Genomic DNA, 18,403 nt, shown 5'->3' on the forward strand with positions numbered 1-18,403 from the left:
AAATTCAGCATTTCTACTTTAAAGTGGTGAGGCACAATGCAATTTCAAGTGTTCATCTGACCCTATAAGGATGCTTTGAATTTATGTCTCATAAGAAGTTCTGCAGTGTTTGCACTTAGTAATTCTTGAAGTCATGGCTATTGTCAGATTGAAAGTCAGATATACAAAATGAGTAAATAACGGTTAAACAGTTGTAGGCCTGCTTTCAGGGAAGTCTTATTGTTTGCCAAATGAATCATGAAACTCTACAAGCAAATCAATTCAACTTTATAACATACAAGCTGACATCGAGGTGAATCACCTCAGACAACTTTCCGAAAACAGCACTTGTGACTGGGCTTTAGTATTTGACAGTACAGTGTTTCAGCGTAATGTGGTGTAGCTCTATGGAGTTTGAAAGATGCACGCTAAGCAGTAAACTAAAAGCTTTGCTTTGTAGATAACTTTTCAGTTAAACATTGCACTACAGATTCTGTTTTACTGCATCTGATCCCACCACCTGGATTTGCCATCATTCAAGAATGAGACCTTATTCTTACATTCCTTCACTTAATACATCTACTCCACCTCGACCCCGTGGAACATTCCTCTTTTCTCCCCCCCACAAACAACTATCCCTTGGGATTTTGTGCCGATCCTTAAACCAATCTTGTCACACTCTGCTGCAAACTGCCTGAAGCTACAGTCTGATGAAGCTAGAAGGGCAATTTTCTCTGTAAATTGTGTAAAAATTCGGATGAATTTCTGTGCATATTGTAGCATGAAGGGATACAATGCCTCCATATTTATTTCTTTTTTTTTGCATCTTACTTATGTAGCCAAATCCTCCCTTACCCTCTCTAATTGTTTAGTTGTCTATCTCTTCCAGCGTATGTGATTTCATTGTTTATTTCTTATACAAAAATACTATTAAAAATATAAGACTCCTGTCATAAAAAAAGTTCAGTCTATTAAATTTTTAAACCACTGGAGCTGCTTTTGACAAGCGCATCTTAGTACTTAAAACTGTTGCCTTGTGTACGTGTTCTCCTCTGCACAAATGGTCAAACACGCTTCTCAGTAGCTTCGCTGCCTTTTGCCCCTTGCACCTCTTTTACATGGTTTACGGTAGGAGCGTTTCCTGCCATAGAGCTGGGGCTGACCTCCTAACAAAGAACAGGTTCAATCTGCCTCCCCTCCCCCAACGCAGGAAGCTGATGAGGGTCACATGACCTTTCTAGACAGCACTGAGGAGCAATGGTAATATGTAAGGGTGGGGGAAGGGAGCAGCTAGTCACACCAGTCTTGTGTTGTTATTAGGCTGGAGAAGTGTGGGGAAAGCCTAGTCAGTTGCAGGGGAATATCCAGTCGAGTATCTATTTCTCATCGTGCTCTGGTGTCTATTTACATACTGGATTTAGTTCCCTAAACCCTCCTGCTTTATTCACACTATAAAAGGAACACGAGCATTGGACCCAGTCTGGAAGAAAGGGCTCCCTTATTTATGATTTTTGTGTCTATATGTTGATGAATAGACAAACGTACAAGCTTGGGAAATTCAATAGTGGCAAAACAAAAGAAAACAAACAACAACAAAAAACCTTGTCTATGTGAATACACTGTAATACACCTCCTCCACTGTCTCCCTCCCCTCCCCCAACCATCCACACCAGCTAGAGAGAAGGCTTTTTGTGGTGCACTGTTATGTCATAACCTACAGACCTATTTTTCAGACAAAGCAAAACAGACTGCGGGAACAAACATCTCTATTTGCAGCTGAAACACTTTGGTTTCCCTTAAGAAAAACAGATGTAACAGTTGACAGGGCGGCGCTCCGATCAGCCATTCCGTTTGAGATCTGCTCCAAACACGCTGCTTAAATATGCCACTTGCTCACTCAGCCGTAATCATTTTCACAAGAAAAACTGACTGTTTAAAAAAGAAAAATATTTGTGTTACTTTGGGAAGCCACATTCCTACACTCCTCAAAAATGAATTCAGGGAGGGGGGAGGCAGAGAAGGCGGGAAAGCAGACAGATATCAGAGATTCATGGATCGAGGACAAAGGTCAAGGGTTGCTGACCTGCGACCAACAGACTTGCCTTGCCTTTCCTCCCCCTCTAGCACAATAGCAGTCAATGGCTTTACAACGTTTTGTTCTTACAGTGGCATTTAAGCCTTTTTAAAAGAAATTCCCCCTTAAGCTCCTCAGACCATAATGGTTATGTTGTACCTTAGTTTCAATCTAGTTTTACATTTTAGACATATTAAAGTCTACATTTTAATAAAACTCGTACAAATTAAAAATATATATTTTACATTACATAACAATTATACAGTCACAGACACAAGACTCAACTACAGTCTTAAGTCTAAGACTTAGAATTAAGAGAACCATTTGTTCTCTTAACTGCCATTGCAGCAATTTGTGCGTTCTATGTTCACAGGATATACCAGCCTCCTTACCTTCTTTAAGGCCACTGATGAGATGACCAGACATAATGAACACAGCATCCTTAAGGTATAAATATTCTTGTAAATATGCCCCCAATATACACAGTTTGATATCAAAACACAGCTTAATAATTTATAGCAATTTTATGGGGGGCACTGGCTATTGGTCATGGACCCTTTGGGGTCCTGAGACCTCCATTTGAGAACCAATGAGCTGTACTACTTTTTTGTGTTTGTTATGTTAACCGACTAAAAATGTCAATAGCTAAAATATAATGTTATGTTATTTGATTAACCATGCTTTTTCTTGTTTTATTTATCCCCTCCTGCTTTTTATCATTACTATTTAAGTTAGTCTAAATAAAATCTATGGAAACCAGGCTAGAAAGCCCAGCATATATCTGAACTCTTGCCAGGAGGTTCTCAGATGAGCTGTGTCTATCTATCCACTGTATTGTTAGCTTAGAAGCTTGTGGATGGGGATGTCTGATGTGTAGTGTTTTGCTGGTTTCAGCCTCTTGCTTTGTCATGGCAACATAATGGTGTGTAATGAGCTACCACTCGCTTAGACACCCAATACAGTATTGTGACTTGTCATGCTACATAATTACTCTTCTGACCCACGGATTTCAGAGATGATGGCTGTTGCAGTTGTCTCTGCAGTTGCTGTCGCCTCTTGTGATGATCTGCGCGAGACGAAGAGCAATTTAAAGAGTGATTGAATTGTATTTCAGACAGGAAAGGGTTTCACCCGTCACAATAAAAGTCATTCATGCAAAATCATAACTGAGTGCATCCCTAGCACCTCTCTACCAAATTAGGTTATAAAACTTTGATAAATCCTGTAGCATTTCGCGATAGTTAGGTACATAAAAAAAGCATTTCAACGTTTTAGCGCGTGTGCATACATGCATGTGTGACACAGACACAGAAAGATTACATTGAGTTTTGAAAATGTGTTCTATTTTTCATCATATCTGATAATTGTTTGCCTCAGACAAGAGAACAAAATCCCCCCTGATAAATTCTCCATTGTTGGATATTAAGGCTGGATCATCTCCTGGAAAATATTGTGAGAAAAAGATAGATAGAGAGAGAAAGAGATTGGGCGGGGGAGTGGGTAAGAGAGAGGTCTCAAAGGCTTGTCTAGACCTCAAAACTTGCCTGTGGTAACATTGCCATCTAGTGGTACCAAAAAACCCTCCCACAAATTACAGATATTGAGATGTCCCTGTTTGGTTAACATGGGTTAAACACACAGGTTTCCTGAATGTGTCCTCCTTATGTCCTCTTAGTCTATTTATTGTATCCAGTCTGAAAATAAACACCACCCTATGCGGTTATTATCATCCAACCTGCTAACAGCCGCAGAGGGATGGTCAGCTGTCAGTCAACCATCACCGTCTAAACTGAGACCAAAATGTAACTTCAGCTCTGAGTGGGTGGTTTATATGTGAATAACAGTTTTTGCTGGACTATCACCCCCTAGTGATTGCACAATGCTGCATTGTTTTGGGATGTGGCGAAAGAAGGAAAATATATCATGTGGACTTGTGTTCAGAAGTCCTGCACGCCAAGCAGGTTTTTCCAACCTCATATACAAGACAAATATTTTCACTGGGAATGTTAGAAAGTCTTGTGAACGCACCAATGAATAGACTCGATATTATGAACAGACAAAAGGGTGGCTGTAAGGCCAATGGGTGTATTTGTTTTTATCAATGAGACGGACTATATTTATTACTTTAAAAACATAACCATTTACTCGTGATTCACCAGAAAGAATGTCTTTGTGCATGTGTATCATGGGGAGATACTCGGGGCCAGAGACAATGCATAGATTTCACGTCCAAATTGTGAATCAATATTCGCCCCCTTTTTTTAATCTGCAAGAAGAAAACATGACATGACCTCTTTTGCATGTCATATCAGTATTTGGTGAATAAGAAATTGAATAATTCACATTCCTTTAATGCTGGGTAACCAGCTGCAGTTATCACAAGTAATATGACAGATCCTGAATTAATATACAGTGTGATAGTGATATTGTGCTGTGCTAACATCTTATTTGGCTTGTTACAATTAAATTAGAAAGGTGAAGGTTTTTCTCTCCTCTGCTGCTTCTAGATTTATGATTTCTTTGCCTAACTTTGTAATGAAAGATCTTTTTTAATCAAAGGCTGGGTGAGTCTTACAGATAATAGCTCTTGCACTGATGTCATTGTTGTAGCTTGCTCTTACAGATAGCCAATGTCTTTTTGATGAAATGTAGCAGCTGGTTTCCCTGGAGACTCGCTATCAGTTAGAAATTTGATTTATATTCATTTAAAGCAGATTAATCAGAAATCATATTAATTGGGGAACAAATGCAGACTCAGTATCAGCTAATATTACATAATCAAACTCCTCTATTATTCTATCTATTACGTCTCATACGCTCATTTATTCCATGTGCCCTTTTTAACATACATTGCAATACATTGAGCATTCCCCTGATTAACAATGCTTTTAGATGATCAAGGACAATTTACTGTTTAATCACAAGTACCCAGGCAACACTGATTCAAATGCCTGCCGACATCTACAGCATTACTCCACTTCCATGTTCACATGCTCCCTTAAGCTTAACTAATCTCCATCTCTTTTGTTTGCTAGTGATCACAACAAAAGCCGGTGGTCCCCTCTGATCCGAGTGCCTCCCCACCACCACCATCAAAAGCGTGAACCCTGAGTCCACCTGCCCCTTTACTCATCAAAGATAGGCAAGTGTTTGATCGCCGTGCACCTTCTTTGTCAGTGAGTTTGCAGGCTGAAAACTGACACTGGTGTGTTGTCTTCTGAGATGTTTTTGTGAGCTCATGTTACAGAAACCCTTTTTTTCCCCCCTCTTTGCTTCGAGACTGCACCCGGTCCCTCGCCACACCGGCATATCCAGTCATCTCTCAGAACAATGACTTAAAAAGAGAGCAAAAAGGCTACATTGTTACCAAGGGTGTTCTTGAACAAAAGGCCCCACTGTGAAGCGAGAAGTCATTTTATATAATAATTCTATGTGAAGGTGAGGTTATTGATTGGCTGTTCAGCACATAATGTTGATGTTATTGAGAGAAAGGACACAATGACCCTTGAGGGTAGAGTACAAAGATGAGAGGACTCTTTTATTAAAGGCAGTGTTAGCGTTGATGAAATGCTATTTACTTTAAGTTTTATCCTCTAAGCCAAGCATGACCTCATTAAGACTATGTGCCCTGAGTGTTATGTTGTATATGACTCATGAACAATTATATACCTTGAAGTCTATTTGCGGAGGTAAGCACATGTTGCTAGTGGAGACCCATTGTAAACATGGGTGTGTAAAACAATTGTGTGATATGTGTCAGAGATAAAATCCAGTCAGACAACCATGGCCTTTATGGTCTTTATGGTCTTAGTATGCAATTAGAAGAGGCTTTTCCCAGTCAATGAAAGCAGTGAGTTGGAGGAAGATGTGTCCCACAGACTGTAGGAGACATCAGGACCGCACACAGACAGTGTGTTTCCTTCACCGCTCACTATAAACTCCCCCCCCCAATTCATCACACATGGCTGTAATAAGCCAACAAATTAAGCCATTATACTGTTTTTAAGGTACACAGACATCCGCGTTTAAATGTTTTAAGAGTAGCAAGGGATATCTCACCCCAAGTTCCATTGTATGTCTGAGACCACCAGGGAAATGAATGCACATCCATCTTATCATTAGAGAACTGTGGGATGATTTTTATGATTACAAAGACATATTTTTAGCATGACAGGCCAGAGCACTCGATGCTGCAGCCTGCTTACTCTCACTGAACAGATTGTTGACTTTTTATCATTGTCAAGGGACCTTTTTTTGAATGGGAAGAGATATTTTTTTCTTTACTGTGTTTTCATGATCCCCATCACTGCTCTATGTGCAGTGCCTGCTATTTAAGATGTGCAAATATGGGCATATTACTTTTTCAGTGGCGAAACGGGTCAAACTATTTGGCATGTATAACTGGCCCAAAGCAAGACAGTGATTTAAGCCAAAACTAATGATGGTGTGCGAGTGCGTGTTCACTCCCACTCTGCATACAGTTTAAGAGCAACAGCTATAAAAGTTCATTATGCTGTTGCTGTAATGGGGTTCAGGAAAGTACTCCAGGAGCTGACAAAAGCTGGAGTGTCTAGTAAACCCTTGAGGGAACTTTCTAATTAAATACTCACTCCTTAACTTCAATAAATAGCAAAGATTTCAAGCTTTTCCTACATGTCATACTTTCTCCATACCTGGGGCGAAGAAATGATGCCAGAAGTCGGGAGTCCATATTGAGGAATTTAGTCAGGATGGTTTTAATAGTTTTCCATGTAGAATTGTTTTTCCAAGCTACTGTGAAGCATGTAGGTGAGAGCTGGAGGGGTATGGGCTTCCCTGGGATGTTGGCAAGCGTGTCCAAGCCCATATGTGGTGGTTTAATACAGAAGACCATCTATGAAACAGTCAGATGAGTTGTATCATCAGTAAGTTTAACTTTTCTACATAATGTAGCGTAAACAGATTTATATGTGCACACGAGCTGATATGCTGCCAAAAAGGATTTCATAAATGAATTTATAATGGCAATCCAGACCTGGGGTTGGATGGATGAATGGATGGATTGTTTGTATGGATGGATGGACAGATTGTTTACTTGTCACCGAGAGCTTCCAGGCAAGAGGAAAAGACCACAGAGAAGATTCATTGATGTGGTAAAGAAGGATTTGCAGAGGGTTTAGTGCAGCGGAGGAGGACGCGAGGGACAGGTTGAGATGGAGGCAGATGATCCGCTGTGGCGACCCCTAAAAGGAGCAGCCAAAAGAAGAAGACCGAGTATATCTTGTAGCCTTTTTAAAGTTGATGTCAAATGAGGTTATCTCTAAGACTGCTAAATTAAAACAGAAACCCTGCATTTCAAACTGGAGCTTTAAAGACTTGGATGCCTAATGAACATTCAATGATTCTGGGAGATTAAGTCAAGATATCCTGGCCTCAAGCTTGAGTCTTGATCATTTTCCTTTTAATATGTCTCTTATCCAGTGTAGCGATAGATCTAAAACCGCTTAAATACTTTAATTAATTGTGTTTGGCTTTAAAACTTGTAGATTTGTTCTTATTATACAAAAAATATAATCAGATCAGCTGTCGTACACTTCGACTACTGGTCAGAACTACAGATAGAATATAGATCTGTCATAGACTAGGAATCCAAAGCTATGTCCAGTACAAAAATACTTAGGTAGATGGAAGGCGGTGGATTATGCTGATTAAATAGACAACAGTTTCCATAACATCTCTTGTCTGTTGTTTATTTATTTATTGATCTGCCCATTCCAAGTTGTGATTGCAGAGTATGACTTCTACTCAAGCCCTTCCTCCTCCTTTGCAGGCCTGCTCCCTAAAACAAACAGCCTTTGCTTTGGACAGAGTGAAGGACTATGCAGCAGTCTACCTGTTTTAACGCTCCTCGTGCTTGTCAGTCACCGCGGGATCCTCCAATAGCAGGGCTCGTGAGCCGTTGACTCCTCCCCAGTGTATAATTGAAGTTTCCTTAGTTTCTTCGCCGGAGCCTGCACGCAGTGTTGTCCGATCCGCGGAGGGGATTAAATGCAGAGCAGCAGGGACAATGTTTTCCAGGAGCCTGAACGTGTGTGTGACCCTGTGTTTGTGGATTACGGCGCTAACGAGCCCGGGGAGTGTGTCTGCGAGGAAGCAGGACGACTCTTTCTTCACTGCCAGTATTTATCGAGCAAGATGCGCCTCGAGATGCCTCAGTCTGCACATCACTCGCATCTCTGCGTTTTTCAAGCACTCCCAGGTATGAGCATGTGTTCACGGGAACTCCTGACAATATGCGGGGAATCAGAAGCGAATGCGATGCCGTGCCGCTGCATGAATGGGAAGATGTGCCGGTCGATGATTTCCACACAGCCTAAGTCAAACCTGTTTATCCTGAGCCCATTGTGAGAAGGCTGGAGCAGGTCACTAATGAAGCCCGTGTAGTTCATTAGTTTGGTGCTCTGTTAGGAACAATCACTGTCACCAAACAACCCTGTCACAAATTTGGAGATTGAGCTTCACATTAATTATGACAGCTTTGCTTCCTTACAAAGTTGCTATATACAGAGTGTGGCTGTCTGTGTGTATGTGTATGAACGTGTGGAGTGGGAGGCTTTAAGCTATATCAAGCCTAATTAACCCATCTCAGTGTTTTGAGACGGAGACATTATGAATGCCTCTCAGTTGAGCCAGCTTCCATTCATTACTTGCTAATTACTGGAAAATGAGATACCTCTCACTCATTTGAAATGTACTTGCTGCTGTTTCTTTATGTCGTGGGTAACTTTTCTCTTACCTTGCGTTTGGAGACTTTTGACATTGGTTGTCCCACCAGCAAGCGTGCTGTGACCCCGAGCGCGTTTGAAGCTCCTATATAAAATAGATGTATGCTTTGGCATGTGGTGTCAGAAGTTGTTTTTCACCCTCCACCGGACACACTGTTCTCTCCCAGGACTCCAGAGAAAAGAGCTGGTCACTGATCCCTCTCCCCTCTGCTCCTTTTCACCAGCTATCTGTCTGCTGACGGCCTTTATATTCACTTCATTTGCATTTGCAAGGCATGTCTTTCTCAAGGTGCATTAATGAATCCCTGATTGTCAGGAAACATTCTGGGGCGAGGTAAATTTGTAATTAGGTCTAATGAATCAGCAAAGCCCATTGCTTTATTTCTTTGGTACCAATTACTTTTACACTGAAAGCACTTATTGATTTGGTGTAGTAATGCAGGTCCGTGGGACACAGACCTTCTGCAGTTAATTTAAAGGAATTATATTAAGGGATAACAAGGCTGATGGATGAAGTGTCTTTATTCCAATGAAAAATCCCACGCGGATGGAAAGTAGGAGACCCAGTTTGTATTTCTTAAAGTGCAACTTGGCAAATAGTGTCAGGGATTAATTTAGAGAATATACAGTGTGTTGCAGCCCTAGGTTGCAAAGTTGGGGGGATTAAATTAGTGACCAGCCAGGAGGCCAAATAACTGATGGAGTCTCACCTCTAATGAACAGCTAACAGTCAGTATAATTGACTGCAGAGCCTCAGAGTCTGGGGCGCTCTTCAGTGAGGGGAAGATGAGAGGAAGGTGTTTGTCTAAAGAGAGGGCCGTTTTGTGGTTAGTGATAAGCAAGGGTGCTGGAGCAAGCTTGTGGGTCTAAGAATAGACGGCAATTGTTGATAATTTGCACGAACTGTCTTATGCACTGTTTTCTCAACAGTCCTTTTATGTGAGGATGGGGGGTCTGGTCAGCTGCAAAAACATGCCCTGCCAATCCCCATCCCCATCCCCACCCCCCCCACCCCCAACCTCTACCCTCCTGGCCCTGCCAATAAATGCCAGCATCACACCTCATAGGCATGCAGAGGATATATACATCGGGCTACCAAGTGCTGCTCCAAGGAGGTCACCTTCCTGCTAAATGCTGGCGCCCAATTGTGCTAAATGTGATAAGCTCTAATGTAATGTTGCCACAACAGTGGGGCATGCTCAGTCAGCACAACCCACAGGTGGATCTGCTTCCTCTGCCAGATCTTATTACAGCAACGGCAGCTTGGAGCTCCACTCCAAGGATCGACACGACAGACCTCTTAATTCATCTCGGACATCCTTCAGGGGTCATTTAATACTCAGTGGGGAAAACCAAGACATGCAAGCCTTTCCATTTTAATGGAAATGAAAGACCTTGGCTGCATGTCAAACGTTTGCCTCCTGTTTCTTAATATTTTACTGTGTCTTCTCAATATCTGGTAATCTATATGGGCTGCTTATTTTGGTTAGGGTACAAGATACAAATTTTCCTCTTAACACATTTTGCAGCTGGAATTTAAGACTGGAATGATACTTGGAGAATTTAGATGTTATTACAGATGTTATGAACACCCACGCGTCTTTCCTTTCTTTATGTGGCTGAATCAGAATGCAAATCAGAGACTTTGTTTTAATTGCCCCAGTTCTGAATTAGTGTGAAATGGAAACAAGCATAGAGTTGCTGAGTTAGGAAACCCATGGGTTGTCAGATTTATAGCATCACTAGATTTATTGATGCAATAGTATTTCCAAATAGAGATTTATCGGCATTTTACTCCACTTTTGGGGAACTTGTCACCCTAGTACAATAGACAGAGGGGAACACCCAACCATAAATATTAGCCTCGGACACTTTAAAATATTAAGAGCGAGCTGGGAGCCCCGTGCAATAATGTATTCTGAAAGCATCAGCCTTGTAGTGGATTATTTATGTGAGGACCTGTGAAGCCAAAAACAAGGTGTGTCCACGAGGTCTTGTTATTACATTCGGAGCAATAAAAATCTAACATCTTAAATTCAGTCATTCATCGCTTGTGTGCTGCATAGTAAAGTCTAAGCATCTTGCCTGAGAGGTTTGTGTTTTAAGTGAAGGCAAGAAAAAACATTGGCGAGTGGTTTTTCCATGTCCCCTTGTTTTCGCCTTTGATATTAAATAACCTGCGGTGGAATCAAACCTCAGCCAGTGCTCGTCTCATGTGTGGAGTTTTTCATTAGTGAAGACAGCGGATGAATAAGGGGTCTATGTAGCTTGGCCTCACCTCTCTCCATAAATGCTTTTAAACCATGACAGTCATGTCTGTAAATCTCAGCCCAGAGTGCTGCTACACCCTGAGCTACCTCATTTGACAAATAAGCCTCATTCCTAAGTGGAGACAACTTTACACTAGTGTTGCTTTACATTTCTGAAACACCCTTTAATGTTAACACTGAACGCATTAGCTCACTTTCAGAGTGTCTGACAAATTATTCATATAATGTGAATAATTAATGGGCAGAATGACCACAGCCCTCACACCCACTCGAGTCGAAGCCTAAATCTCAGGCTCCTATATTTTGCTGCTGCGTATGTTCCCTTAAGGAGAAGTTATTTTGGTGATGCTTGACGACTCCTGAGATGTCAAAGGACACAGAGAGAGATCGTGGTCTGTCCTTTGAAGTTCAGTCTCCAGTTGAGATGGCTTGAAAAGTACGGGGACCTGTAGACCAGCTGGATTAAATGCAATATGAAAATGTGATTAGTGGGAACCGCAATGCTTTTAATCCAAATCAGACGCCCATAGGAGACAAAGATTTCCAGTTTCAAAAGCTGGATTGGACTTATCAAAGATCAAAAGGCCTTTGTACATGTTCGTCTCAGTTTGTCTAGACAATGCAACACGCCCTTGCCCACCTGCTTTAATTCTCAACTGACAATGCCCATAGTGTATCTTTGTGATAAATACCCTGTTTACATGCCTCATCTAGTCACTCCGCTGTCATCAACAAAGCATGGTTCACCTTCGTGCGTTTGTGCGCCACTGTCTGGTCTCCTCACACAGGAGAATATCTGGAAAGAATTCATTCACTTGAGTCCTTGACAGTCCTCAGGACTGCATAATGTTCAGACTGCAGAGGAATGTCATGGTGAGTCAGAGGGATGAAGTCCTGACCTATAATTATTCCCCCGTTGGTCCCTGAAATGGTGGGGTCAGGCCTGGACAGCTGGGGCAACATCCTGCTGAGCCTCTCTGCTACGGGGATGCTGTCACAAAGCAAAATTAGCTCCTATGTGGATCTGGCTCTGTCTCCATTGATGGATGGGTAAAGAAAGGTGTCAAAAACAGGATTGATGATTTAGGACATGGCCTTGAGTTGTGACAAACTGTATAAATTATCTGGAGGCATTGCCTGCCAGTGTAAATGTCAAAGTTTTATTGATGTGGTGACACTGACGGAGTTTGTTTGCTGGGATTGATGTTTAAAAACCACGTCAAAGTCTTCAGAAAACCTGCTGGTGCACACTAAATTTGAGCCAATTAACTCCCATTTTTTACTTCACATGGTAACAAAATTAAACTATTCCAAGTGTCCTTAGTACTTTTTCATCCTTATCTGAATAGTTTTTTTTTTTTTTCAAGAGATTCTCTGAAGACATGACTGTCCAATCATGGCTTCCTTTGAAGCCTTTTCAACCATTATCCTTGACACAAAAAGCAAAGCACCTACTGGTACTGGATGTCAAATTAAAGCCTTTAATGATAAGTTCTCAATGTCTCATGGGAAATTTCTTCTGGATTACATTGTGAGAAAATGCTTTGAACTTGACATTGAACTTAAGCAGACCTTTTGCCTGCAGACCCCTAAAGTTTGGCTTTGTCTAACCGCTTCATTTCTTCCACTGGGATGCAAAGGGAACATCCAAAACTCAAGGCCAGATTTAAGTCAATGACTACACATTCCAGCAATGTAACTCTATAAACAGAGTCTCCACTGAGAATACTGTCATGATAATCTGTCATTGATCTTAAGTCTAGGAAATAATCAATGGTCAGATGATTATTTATAATGTCACAGGTGATTAAGCCAACTGATGTTGCAGTTCCCGTGTGTGCTACACAACTTTACAGCTTCTTCGAGTTGAGCTGTAAGGGAGTTACGGTTATGAACCAACCAAAAACGTAAATCCAGATGAATACGTCATTTGCATCTGCTGAATGTGGAAATGTATGAAACATTGTCATGTCAGTTTATAAGGCGAGGACATGTCAATGTTGCTTTGCAAGTGTGCAGAAAATCAGCTGTTGCTGATCTGTCTTTCGCCATAATCAGCAGGTCATTTATGCTAAAGCTCGAGGATTCCTCTTGGTATCCAACCAAAATAATGTTCGCAGAGAAAAACAGCATAATTCCCAGTCCTTATGGAATAAGGGAAATGGCTTGAACAAGTCATTTACCTCCACTAGTCCTCCACTTGATAGTCCTCTGCATTCACACATCGAAGCTTTACAAAAACACGGCTCTATTAGGACCAAATGTTTACCTTGTCGGAGTGCCGAAGGTGGCACTTCGACCGCAATTAGAGCAAATTGGCTATATCTGCGGTCTGTGCAGGAGTGCTGACATTAGTTCCTCCTTCCGTGACCTCTGAGATGTCTGTTGAGAGATCAAACAAATTCACAGAAAAGCTGGGGTCACCATGCTCTGCTGAAACTGACCAGAGGTTTGCCCTCACCTTAGTGTGGTGACCCTGCTTTCCTGCTTGGGCTGCATGCACTCAGCACACAAAGCTGACTCACAGTCAGCCTTTCAGATTTCTGTGCTGTTAACATTATTGTTAATCAAAAAGGCCTTGGCCACCGCGGACGTATATTGTGAGAGGGAGAAGAAAGGGTCAAAGTTGCACATTGACTTGATGAATTGGTTATTATAAATGTTCTTTCAGCAGTATGTCTGATGACTGATGATGTTTTTCCTTCTTTTCAACAGAATAATGGATCCTTGGTGTGGTGCCAGAATCACAAGCAGTGCTCCAAGGTAACACAGTTTCATTTCTTCCATGAGTGAGACGCATGCTACATACATGCCTCGTTATCAAAGAATAATACAACATAAAGTGTGCGAGTCACGACAGGACTAGTTTTGTCATGCCTGCGGGATTCACAAGCTGTTGACATAGACTGTCATGAGATAAAAACCATAGTTGATTGCTCCTGCTTTCATAGATACCCATTTGCTCTTGTAATTGGAATACAATTAAAGAAGATCTGAAGAGATTAAAGGTGTGTCAATTTCTGAAAGCAGAGCGTGATTGTTTTTTTCTTTCTGCTGTCATTTGGAGTTTCACTCGGATGCATTAAAGTATGTCTCCCGCAGGGCTTGTTTGAGTTCTGTGCCCTGTCCCAAAGAAGGTTGATACAAAGCCTGTGTTGACAGCTCCTCTGAAAAGATGGTGCTGACATATTCTATCAGACTCTCCTGGAGATGTTGACAAGGTCCTCAGAGATGCGCTGTATAGACTGTGGACAGAGAACATGATGGGGCTGAACTAAGGAGGATGTGCCTAGCGGAGGTCCAAGTAAAAATGCTTGGAAATGCTTTTGGTATCTGTCAAATGCTCTCATTTCCCGCGCGCAGGCATTGAAACCAAGATCCAGCAATGTTAGACCTCTTTGAATCAAAATAGGGCATATTTGCAAGACGACAGGTTTTCCTTTCATGAAGCATCAGATGTTTCTTTTTTTCTCTTTTTCCTCACTTATATGTCCGCCTTATATGTCAAAGTAGCTTGGTGAGGACAAATTCGATAACTTTTCCTCGCATGCCTTTATCAGTCTGCAGTTAAAGAGGAATGCATGCTGAGAATTTGTGTAAAACGCATTATTACAATGACTGTGATTAATTGAAAACTCATTATAATACAGAGCGGCGGCGGTTATTTGTGCTTACTTAATGTGGCTTCATGTGGAGTACTTATTAATCCCAATCAGTGTCTAGTATCAACAGCCTTGCAAAGTGAAATTCCCTTTTTTGAATTTCAAATCGTTTCTCGAGCAATTTGAATTTGTCTTGGATAAAGCCGAGCTATTGCAACAGTGCTTTGTCATGTGTTCTGTACGGGTTGTTTCACTTGTCCTATTTATCACGCACTTAAAGCACATTCTTCTTCACTGTTAACACCACTAAATCTGTACTAATTTGGGGGTGAAATGTCATTGTATAGTGCTCCCCCAGTTCCAACACAGGCACGGCCTTTCTGTTTGGAGTTTGCATGGTCTCCCGAGAGCTCAGGTTTCTCCTGCCATCGAAAACACGCCAGGTCAATGCTGCTCTGACTGTCCTTTCCTGCAAAAAGTCGCACATCCTCTTTGAATAAAGTAGTCAAATTACATTAGTTATATTAGTAAGTACAGTCTGAAGCTTGTGTGTGATCCAAGTTCGTTCTAAAATGTAATGTGTGATTAAGAAAATATGTCATTTATTTTATTTTAAAACTTTGGTGACATTTTGCTTCAGTCCAGCAGGCGAATCGTCTTTGTTTTCACCATAATGCTGTGAAACTTGTTCCTCTCCTTTCCACTGCGATAGCCAACAACAGCTCTTGGCACCAGCCATCCCTCAGTAATTCAGAGTTTTATGTTTGAAAAAAAAAAAAAGAAAAGAAAAGAAATAAAAAAGCTTTTGCTGGCTGCAAGTCTAAGACAGCATACTGTTTTCATAATCAACCAGCCAACATTGCTGAAACTCTGCAAATATCCCAAAAAAACTCTGTAATGAACTTCTTGGTCTCCCCGCTGTAACAAACATGCCAGTTAGCACTTCTTTATCCTACTTGTAGACTGTAAATACACGAGGCTGGATTTGATGTAAGCCCTTAAAAATAATGATATGTTTGTGTTGCTGTTCTACAGCTGTGATGCTCTGCTACTTTCAGTTTCAAGGGCTCTCCAAATCGAATTAATTTAATTCTAGGCTTCAATTCAGCCGTTCAGGGTGCGGGCCAGGGCATGGTGCTTAAGTTTAATTTGCACCAAGAAGTCAATATTTTGGTAGCAAACATCACCACACTTCACATCCACATCAATGGCTCGAGTGTGCTCTCAGGGCCTGTGTTTAGCGTGTCAAAACAGAGAGCTATTGTGGCCACTCTGACAATTGCACCAAATGGGCCCATGCTGTACAGTGGTTCCCCGTGAATAGCTCTACAGCCGCTGATTAGCCTCTTCACTTCATGAACAGCTCACAGTCAAACAGAGAAGACAAAGGCAACAGCTTCGGGGGGAGTGCGTTAGGGCAGAAGGCCTGTCCACCCTGGAGAACGGTTAAAGAGCCACTGAGAGCTCCCTGCCTGTGAAGGAAATGCAAGGAAGGGCTGCCTAATAGTTTAGACAAAGATGCTGTGACCCTGTCCATCTGTCTGCGTTTTAGGAAATCAAAGCCTCCTGTTTCCATTTGTGATGAGAAAGTCATCCCGGTCATCTCGTATGCAGTGTCCAGAGTTGGCCCTGCTCTCAGTTTCCCCCATTGTAATGGTAATTAACCTGCTTGCCCTCTCTTCAGAGACGAGCGAGGTGGCATTTGAAGAGCTGGGGAGTCATTATCATGCCACAACAGTGGGCCAGCAGACAAAGTCTATTCAGCAGGGGAATGCCAGGGAAGTAGACGGCAAGCAGTTGTAGGAGCTATTGTCATTTTGTTTCCCTACTGTTAGAGCTCACCTCTTGAGAAGTTTGGCTGTATTCCCTAAAAGTTTAAAAAAAAGAAAAAAAAAAACACTCCAGGGTGTTCTCTCTTTTTTTTTTTTTCTTCTGGTGGGGCAAAGAAAATATATTTTGTGTGCCCACAGCATGGGAGAGCATGCAGAAGAAGCCAAGAAGCTTTCCATGTTCAGAGCGTAGCTGATATTTGCAGGGTGTGCTTCCCTGTGGGTGTGATCCAGGCTCCACATCAAATGCTAGGATAGACTTAAGGCAACTAAATGTCTGCAAGAAAGCTGTGCGCTTCATTACTCAAACTTCTATCAGGGAAGGATAAGAAGAAAGGGCATACTCTATATGCCTAGATAGGTTGGCCTGCAGTAATTCACTGAAAGGCGCCAATCAGAATAACTCCTCAGGAGGAAAGTGGGCTATTTTTCCCCTTTTCCCTCCATTTAGGATGATATTTAAATTCCATCTTTAAAAATTCCATCCTTTATCGGGGAGATGTTGACTCAGTCCTGCATTTTTCTGTGAGCCAATCATAGCCCCATATTTACTTATCAAGCATTTGCAGGGAGAAAAATCTTTAGAGAGCAGCATTGTCTGGCTGCCATTCGACGCCAATGAGTCGTGCATGTCTTTCATAGATGCCTTGCGTGTACCAGGTGGCTCCTTTGAGTGATCTTTCCTATCACTCACACCCTAAGCTTCAAATTCCAGAGCAAGAATAAGAAGTGTTTACTCTTTTGGATTACACGCGCCTTCGTCTTCACATGTTGGAAGCTTTGGAGCGGTTTTCCTGAATAACAATCGCTGGAATGCTACTATGTCACATTCAAAAGTGTCTTTCAAAGACACTATCAACCACAACCCCCCCTTCTACCAACCCACACATTTTCTCACGCCAAAATAAAACGATCACACTTCCTCATCACTTGTTCTTTTTTTTTTTTTTTTCCAGAGTGAAATGAACCTATAAAATAGATCCCAAAGTCTCACCTTATTATTGTTTCCTGGTTCCAGTTCATCTTAATTGAAGCACTAAATGCATATTCATCAGAAAAGTGTCACTTTCACTTGAAGCTTTTCTTGGTGGTTAGGACATTTTGAGGTGCACTGAAATGATGTGATACAATGGGTAAGGGTTAGCAGTTTTACAGCTGGGCATGGCTGGGATTGTTAGGTGCTTAAACAGACTTCAAAGCACCTTTTGGTCATGTTGAGGCCAGACATTCATCGCACTTCCCCGTGTTAGTCACATTACCAGCACCGACACCTCAAAGCAAGCCAGGCTAGAAATCAATCTGTCAAGTAGACTGTGTCTGGATTGCCCGCCAGCGTACGTGTAAGCAGAGTGTAATTTTTTTTTTCCTGAAACAGCCCTAGCCAGTCTGACTTAATTCACTTTCCCATTTCACGTAGTCATATATGTGACCCGAGTGTTCAATTTTGAGAGATCATGTAAAAAGACAGCCATGTATTTTGCCTTTTTTCCCCCCTTGTATTTTATGTAGTTTGAGGCAGTGTGAGTGTCTGTGTGTGGGTGGTAGAGGAGTGTGAAGCAAGGCTGGTCAGTCCCAGCAGGAAGGACCTGATCTGGACATGGTTGTTAAGTTTCATTGGTTAACGGGGGGGTCGCTTCATTGGCTGCTATCTGTGGAGCTCATTATTCACATGGTGGGTGGCAGGGAATGAAAACCCCCACAGAAAAAAAAAAAAAAAAAAAAACACAAAAGAGATCCATAACTCAAAATTTCGAGTTATTTTCTCGAAATTTCAAGTTATTTTCTCGAAATCCCAGCAGGAAGGACCTGATCTGGACATGGTTGTTAAGTTTCATTGGTTAACGGGGGGGTCGCTTCATTGGCTGCTATCTGTGGAGCTCATTAT

General features: G+C 41.7%; 1 protein-coding gene across 1 annotated transcript in view; it reads left to right on the forward strand.

The window, feature by feature from the left end:
• Positions 1-8,019: 8,019 nt before the first annotated feature.
• anos1 (anosmin 1) overlaps positions 8,020-18,403 on the forward strand; it is a 40,816-nt gene continuing 30,432 nt past the window's right edge. Inside the window, exons 1-2 of the mRNA XM_005723592.2 lie at positions 8,020-8,291; positions 13,803-13,850. Coding sequence (XP_005723649.1) covers positions 8,100-8,291; positions 13,803-13,850 — 240 coding nt within the window. The 5' untranslated portion in view covers positions 8,020-8,099. The remainder of the gene's footprint in view (positions 8,292-13,802; positions 13,851-18,403) is intronic.

The sequence above is a fragment of the Pundamilia nyererei genome, unplaced genomic scaffold (genome assembly GCF_000239375.1).
Source record: "Pundamilia nyererei isolate P.nyererei 1_Seehausen unplaced genomic scaffold, PunNye1.0 scaffold00009, whole genome shotgun sequence".
Taxonomy (NCBI): domain Eukaryota; kingdom Metazoa; phylum Chordata; class Actinopteri; order Cichliformes; family Cichlidae; genus Pundamilia; species Pundamilia nyererei.